Genomic DNA, 8,441 nt, shown 5'->3' on the forward strand with positions numbered 1-8,441 from the left:
GGCTATTTCATTGGTTGACAAGATATAGTGAGTCGTGCGCCACTGAGATCAGTGTTAGTACCCAACATTTCAAAACTTAGATAAACAATTTGGAAGAAGTAGGAAAGCGAGTTGTGAAGGAGACATAGGGATGCTACAAAAAAGATAGAGAATTTAAGATGGTGGGCAAGGATTTGGCAAAGGGCGTATAATGTGAGAAAACGTGAAATTGTCTTTTCTAGCAGGAAGAATAAAAGAAATGTTGTTATCTCAATGATGAGCGATTGCACAGTTCCTATGGGCAGTTGAACTGTCAAGAAAAGTGCTGAGCAAAGGGCAAGGCATTTCCTCAAAGAAAAGTAAATTATTTTTGCATGCAAAATAATTTACCTTTAACACAACTGGAAATGATCCCTACATAGAAAATGAGTCACAGTCATAGAGTCATACAGCACAGAAACAGACCCTTCCGTCCAACTAGTTCATGCCAAACATAATCTCAAACTAAACCAGTCCCATCTGCCTGCTCCTGGCCCATATCCCTCCAAACCTTTTCTATTCATATATCCATCCAGATGTCTTTCAAACGTTGTAATTGTCACCACATGCACCATGTTTTATTTCATGGAATTACGTTCAGGAACTGTAGAATTCCTAGCACTTCAAGCAACTACAAACTAAAGTAGTCCACAATTTGTACTTAAAAAAACAAAATAGTTATGAAAATGGAATTATTTAATTCACTTATTCTTTAATAATACTGAAATACATACATGAGAAGTATTAACATTAATAAGGTGTGAGTCAAACAAAGTTAAATAATAGAACAAATACCTAAAACCTGTCACAGCAAAGCAATTTTTTTTTAAAATGACTAGACATTTTGGAATATTGCCAAATGGAAATTAAAATGATGTGACTGGCAAGAGTCATTAAAGCATGTGACTGAGACAATAGCTACACATAGGAATGTAGAGCACAGTTACTTGAAATCATTTTGCAGGAAATCCTGATAATATATGGTGTTAAAGTCACTACATTAAATATAATAAATGACAGTGAATCAATCTTGCTGTCATTTTTTGCTTATAAAACAACACCCATTCAAACCTTATTTCTTGAAACCATTCATCATTTCACATCATACTGATTATAAGCATTATTTCTGTAAAATGGTCACATTGATCAAAGAACATGCTAAATTTAGAGCTAGAAAGATAAACTATTTGAATGGTATTAGTTGGGGATGATGGTAGTGATGAAGGGTTTGGCTCAATGTTTGATACTTTGACATTTTGAATCAAATTGGTTGTACACAACTTTGATACATTCACACAGATGTACTCACATAAATCCCCTCCCCACAGTGCTTGTTAATACACACAGAACCTGCATTAAGACCACAAGCTAGGTCAGTTCATATGATGCAAGGATTTGCTAAAAACAAAAAAACCCTCAAGCTTCAGCAGTGCATACCAATCCTCTCCAATACTGCAGGCAACCGGTACACATGAAAGCAGCCACTGAAAATGTGGTCATCATGTTTCATGGACAATCAAAGCTTGCGATATCCACTCTGCCCAGAGGAAGGCCAGAGGTGGCACAGCTGCAGAAATTCCCCCAAGCACCAACAATGGCAACATAAACTGCCAGTTCAGTGGATGGATGTGCCAATCTCACATTGAATTCTTCAGTCATGTGTAGAATATGAAGAAATCTCTTGGAGCTTGGAAAAATGAAAAGTCTACTGCAGGCCAAGTTCGCAATGCACTCCCTCGTTCCTACTGGTATTTTCCATTACCTTTCCCTTACGTTTGTGCTCATATGTTTTTCCTGAATGTCATGCTGGCACTCTTCTCCTTTGACAGACATTGCATAAGAAATTTCTTACATCTTTCTCAAGTTCACAATCCCCACAGTTTCCACATCAGTATACTAGCTCAGACAAGCATTCTCCCTAATGTTTCCCCACAATCCAATCCCCACTCTTAAGTTTCTTCCATTCCATAGCAGTATTGCTCCCATGTTCTGCTCTTTCATACTCAACATTGTTCAGCCTTTTGCAATCTGACAGAACTGAATTTGGCTGCACCAGTCAAGTGGGGAGAAAGGATCCGAGGAGAATGCAAACATGAAGTGATGAATGTTGCAGAGCTCATGTGAGTAGAAGCATTTTGGAAGCTAAGTTTTCATTTCAATGGATGAAAATTATTGATCTTAACATTTTTTTTCTTTTTAAGTTATCCACTTCCCAGAACACCTTCTGCAAGACATTCATGTCGAGAAACATACTGTTTGTAAAATAAAATCCTTGTTACTCTCTCTCTTTTGTTTTAATTATTGCCTTAAAGAACATCTGATTATCATTGCTCCAAGTAATGGAAATGTATTTTCCCTATTTATCTCATAAAATTTCTGAATTTTCAATACCTCCATCCAATCTATTTTCCCACATTCAATCAGCCGGCCTTACAACAGCAGTACATGGATGGACTATGGGAACAATGAGGGGAAATGGAACTAAAGGGATAGCACTTTCAAAGAGGTGGCACAGGCACAACGGATCAAATGGTCTCCTTCCACGCTGTCAGATTCTGTAAAATCCACTTCAACACAAGAAAAGAGAACACATCCCGTACAAACCTCAAACAATAAAGGCAAATATGCTGATGGAACGTTTTATTATTAGGATGAGCCAGCTGAACCACAAGATTGCAGCACTAAAGTACATTTTGAATCCATTTAACCATGGATTTCTGGTAATTATAAGCCCAGTTTCGATCATGGAAAGGTAATAATTTCATACTGATTATGGGCAGCTGTTTTCCATTCTCCCTAAAGAAAGGCACTGCTCATCTCTACTTGCCCATTAATCTCAAGAGATTTCCAGAAAGAGTCATATTTTTGGGGCCATGAAAAGGATCACTTATTGTCTTTAACAGAGTTAAATCAAATTCCATTTTTATTAGTTGGAATTCTGGGGACTTTGGCCTGTGCCTTAAGAAATCATATTCAGCAGATCTGTTAATGTAGAAACCAGAAAACCAATGCTTTTGCCAGAATATACAGGAAGGCTGCTTTTTATTTGACTTACTCTAATATTTGGGATTTTTATTTGGGGTTTTGGGGTCATGCCCTGTGCTTCGATGCATTTCTCTCTCAAAATACCACCAATCTTGCTGACCCATTAAAGTACACTGCTCCAAAAGAAAATGCAATCATCTACACAATTTCCATAATTTTCCGAACACATCACAGGAAATTACAATATGCTGAGCTGTAAACATTCCAAATGAGTATCTTGGTGTTTTATGACTGTAATAGCTTTAAAGCTTAATGGTCTAAATCGGTCATTAATGCAAGTACTTGTGAATGAAGCAGTTAGCTCAATTTAACAGATCGAAACCATTTTTCATTTCTCTTATGGTTTTATGTTCAAGCAATGTATATGAAGCGGCTAATGAGCAAAAATGCATTCTGACCTTTTGCTGTCTCCTTTGTGAGATTTCACCCAGTGCTCTACGTGCACCATGGAACTTTTCCGCTGGTCGTTTTTCGCTGTTCCAGTTCTGGGCTCAAACCCCCTCCAATAAACATCGGCACCATTCTGGTCTATCAGAGCAGCACTCGTCGGAGGCTGAATTGTGCCATTGCGTTGTGTGGATTGCGGATGAGACAAAGGACGACGATGCGTAAACATATCACGTTCCACGGGACTTGCTTGCATCTTGCTCTTATTCACTTTTCTGGGCAGTATCTCTATCGGCTCTTTTTGAAAACCATATCTCTCTTCATCACCCCAATCTTTCTTCATTTCATCATATTTTTCAAACCCAAACTTTTCATCTAGTGGTTTCCCAGCACTGTCTCTGCTCTGAAGCACGTCTGCCTTAGTTAAGCCCTTGTACGAGTTGATGTAGTTGTTCCGAGTAAAGTGAGGTCTTTCAGCTTTTTCTGGTTCTCTGTAATAATATTGAAAACTTTCTTTTAAAAAAAAAGTAAACAACATAATTAAACGAACCTGGTAAACAAACAAAATCGCCCCAGTAGCATTTCCAAAGTGCTCTTCAGATAGAATTTTACAACACAGAATAAAGCTATTTGGCCCTCTGCTCTCCGAAGTGAAGTACCATTATACAGTCCTTTCCCAATGCACTTTGCAATGTTTCCTCTTTAAGGCAAGTACGGATTCTGGCTCCACCAATTTCTAATCGAGTTCCTATGTCCTAATACTATGCTGCATTTAGAAAAAATCTGAAATAAACTATTGCTCTCTTACTGATCATTTTAAATTTGCATCTTCTAGATGCCCATTCAGTGACTAAAACAGATTTCCTTTTTTATGCTATTAAAAGTCAAGTTTTAAACACTGAATCACAGAGAATAATTTGTTTATTCTCACGAAAATAGCACGTTTCAAACTAACCAAAGCATCCCACTCCACATATTACACAAGTGAATCACTTCAGTTGCCATATATGTCTTCACATCTTTCCACATACAGGATGCTCAAAACTCCACATAATATTCTAATTAGGAACAAAAACAGAAGTTGCTGGGAAAGCTCAGCAACTCTGGCAGCATCTGTGAAGAAAAATCAGTTCACGTTTTGGGTCCAGTGACCCTTCCTCAGCTGTTTTTGTTCCTGATTTAGAGCAGCCACAGTTCTTTCAGTTTACATCATATTCTAATTGCCAGCTAACCCACACTTTTTAGGGCATTTGAAATGCTGAGAGTGAATTTTTTTTGGGAGGGTGGGGGTGTGCAGGTGGAAATGGGTTGTTTGATGAGTGAACATTGGGAAAGAAAAAAGTGTTGAGACAATTTGAGTTAATTTTTCTCCTCCTTCAAAAACAGTTACAGTGGCTTAAACATTTTTAACAGTTGCAATTTTTATGCAATATCAATATATTTTCTTCTTCTCCTGACTGTCTTTATGTTCATAGTCACAAAGTTGTACAGCACAGAAACAGCCCTTCAGTCCATTTCATCCATGCTGACCAGATATCCTAAATTAATCTAGTCCCATATGCCAGCATTTGGCCCATGTCCCTCTCAACCCTTCGTATTCATGCATCCATCCAGATGTTTCTTAACTGCTGTTATTGTACCGGCCTCCATCACTACCTCTGTTAGCTCGTTCCATAAACGCACCATCCTCTGCATGAAAATGTTGCTCCTTAGATCTCTTTTAAATCTTTCACCTCTCATCTTAAACCTATGCCCTTTTTCGTTTTCCCCCACACCCTGGAAAAAATACCTCAGCTATTCACCCTATCCAGGCCCCTCATGGTTTTATAAGCCTTTACAAAAGGTCACCCCTCAGCTTCTGATGCTCCAGGGAAAATACCCCAACCTATTCAGCCTCTCCATACAGCTCAAACCCTCCAACCTTGGAAACAGCCTTGTAAATCTTTTCTGAACCCTTTCAAGTTTAACAACATCTTTCCTTTCACAGGAAGACCAGAATTGAACACAGTATTCCAGAAGTGGCCTAACCATTGTCCTGTACTTGGTAACAATAATAAGAAGCTTTAAGAGTGGAGTCCAATCTGCATTCACCAAAAGCACATTTAAACCTGATACAACTGGGTAGTGTTCAGAAATGTTCGTTTCTCGTCATTCCATGTGACCCTCCACCTCCGAAAAACGTCTGTTGCTTCAGCCACATCATTTATCACTATTTCAGTTCTTCCAGTAGATGAGGAAATATAAACAGAGCTATTTCATTTCAGATCTCAGTATTTTGCAAATGCTTACTGAAATATGATCCAGCAATAAAGTTGCATTAAATTCAATGTGACTACTAGTAGGAGGTGGCATTGACAACAAGAAAAGGTTGTTCTAATTGCGTCTTTTATTTTCTGTACCCTATAGCATACCAATACAAAGATTTAAAAAACCTGTATGTGTATTCCTCATTAACATCATATATGTGTTTTTGTTCCCCAGTGAGAGTCAGACGAGGGGTTACATTATTGCTTGTGTTTACCATCTATAGCAAAATTGCGGGCATATTCCTGATATGAATGTTTACAACTTTGCTTTGACCACAGGGAAAAAATCCTCTCTTGATACTTTGGGATTAAAGCTGATTACTATTCAGATAACAATTTTATGTAACATGGAAATGAAATTGAATTTCTTTCTGCTACCCGAGTAGCACATGAATTCTCACATGCTAACTAGTCATTGCTTTTCTACTGAGAGGATGTTGCGATAGAACAATAAATTCTACTGATATGATCTCAAAAAAATGGTTGACAGAGAAATATTTACCCAACAGACATCACATCTATCAGCCTGCCTGACTGTAACTCAGTAATGAGATGTACTGCATCGCGTGGTATGCAGTCATGAATAATGGAAATCATATGGCATCTTGATCTATACTGAAACAATAGTAGTAGAACTACAAAATAGTGTAGGTAACAGATTTTTTGGGAGGACCAGGGAGAAAAGAAGTGAAACAGGCAAACAAACTTTATTGAATCAGAGATAGTAAGAACTGCAGATGCTGGAGAATCCGAGACAACAAGGTCCTCTTTTCGAAATGTTTATTTGTTGATACCAGAGGAGACAAAGTCAGCTTGAGCTCCTTTTGTTCATCACAATAACTTCCAGATCAGGCCAAAGTGAAGGCAGGAGGAGGAGGTGAGAAAAGGAGGAAAATAGCAGTGGCAACCTTTCTTAAATACTGAAAGCTTCTAAACTAATATGTAGTGATGATAAATAGTGAAGGCTAAATTGAATGTTGTGGAACAAGATTGCGTCGCTATAAGTAAGATTCCCCAGTTTGACCTGAAAACATACCCTCCATACATGGCCATATCATGATCAGTACTAATAAATTTAAGTCATAATACTGTATTCCGGGTCCTAATCTAAAGTTACTTATTCTCAATCAATCGTCAGGGTTTATTGCCTAAGCCTCATCTGACACGATCATTGGGGTAACTCTAGGATCAATGGCTACATTTCTCCCAAATGACCATCTTACAAGTAATTAGTCCCAACAGTGAGAAGGTTATTCATGTCACTTAGAAACACCAAATACAAGAGAAGCCCATTTGGCATTTCAGGTCAGCTCTACCATTCAGTATGTTCTTGGCTGATCATCCAACACAGTTCTTGTTCCTGCTTTCTCCCCATATCCTTTGATCCCTTTAATCATATGATCTACATGTCTATATTTCTTGGAAGTCCTCAGTATTTTGTACTGACCAGTTCCTCATGGCAGAGAATTCCATAGGCTCACCACTCCCTTGGTGAAGACATCTCTCCTCATCTGTCCTCAACAGGCGACCCAATACCCTAGCACTGTGATCCTTGGTCTTGGACTCCCAACCATCAAGAACATCCTTTCTGCATCATCCCTGTCTAATCCTGTCTGAACATCATAGGTTCCGAGGAGATCACCGCTCAATCTTTGAAACTTTAGTGAATATAGTCCAATGGATCCAATTTCTCGTAATATGACAGTCCTGACATCCCGAGGGTGGGTGTCAATCACTTCTAACCAATCTTCAAATGATAACCATTGACCTTAGGACAGTATTACTGGGTGAGGATCATTATCCTCTCAAGAGCACAGACACTAACCACAGGATTCTTGATACAGCTTCTGTTGAGCCCAGGAATAAAACTGGAGACTTTCTTGCTGCACAGGGTTCAACTAATTACCAAGCTATCAGACAATTTCCTTTTTGGGCTTTAAAAACATACATGTAGTCACAAGCTCATTAATTCTCTTTCACTAAAAAACTTACAATCCTTTATGATGTATGCTATTAATTAAAGTCATCAAGTTGATGTATCCAATTTTTTTTGTTTTATTGATGTGCTTAAAAGATTTACCCTTGCACAACATACAACTAAAGAGAAATCACCTAAAGTGAAGTTACACACTTGACATGAATTTTAAATTTCCCATCAAAATTATTTTAAAAGTATATCAATATTCTGCAAATAAAGTGAACAAGTAGCGCTTAAAACTTGATCCACATTTAAAACAAGTCAAATAACTCTGTACAGTACAATAATTCACACCAGGAGACACTACCACATTTTTAAATTGAACTTTCAGTAGTCTTTATATAGCGTGTCCCAAGACCGAGCACCAATATATCACTCAAGTACTGCATCCATACACTTAACCTAACAATTTCACAAAGTGACATTCATATCACTCATGCAAATCATTGTGACAGAATTAATTTCTTAAGTTCATTTTGCTTCCATTGGCAATTCCTTAACTTTTTAAAATTAGATGCATAATTTCAGCAACAAACTGATAAAATGCAACTATTCCTAATCCTGTATCTTAAATATAGGCAAGAAACTACATCCAAACGACACTGAAAGAATACCATTAATGCCTTTTCCGCAAGTAGGTCTCAATTGAAATGAATTACTGAGACAACAAGGTGCAGGGCTGGATGAACACAGCAGGCCAAGCAGCA

General features: G+C 37.9%; 1 protein-coding gene across 1 annotated transcript in view; it reads right to left on the bottom strand.

Moving 5' to 3' along the window:
* plekha7b (pleckstrin homology domain containing, family A member 7b) overlaps nucleotides 1-8,441 on the bottom strand; it is a 419,580-nt gene that overhangs the window by 97,565 nt on the left and 313,574 nt on the right. The window contains exon 8 of the mRNA XM_048606908.1: nucleotides 3,462-3,941. Coding sequence (XP_048462865.1) covers nucleotides 3,462-3,941 — 480 coding nt within the window. The remainder of the gene's footprint in view (nucleotides 1-3,461; nucleotides 3,942-8,441) is intronic.

Source organism: Rhincodon typus, chromosome 17, assembly GCF_021869965.1.
Source record: "Rhincodon typus isolate 14 chromosome 17, sRhiTyp1.1, whole genome shotgun sequence".
NCBI lineage: Eukaryota > Metazoa > Chordata > Chondrichthyes > Orectolobiformes > Rhincodontidae > Rhincodon > Rhincodon typus.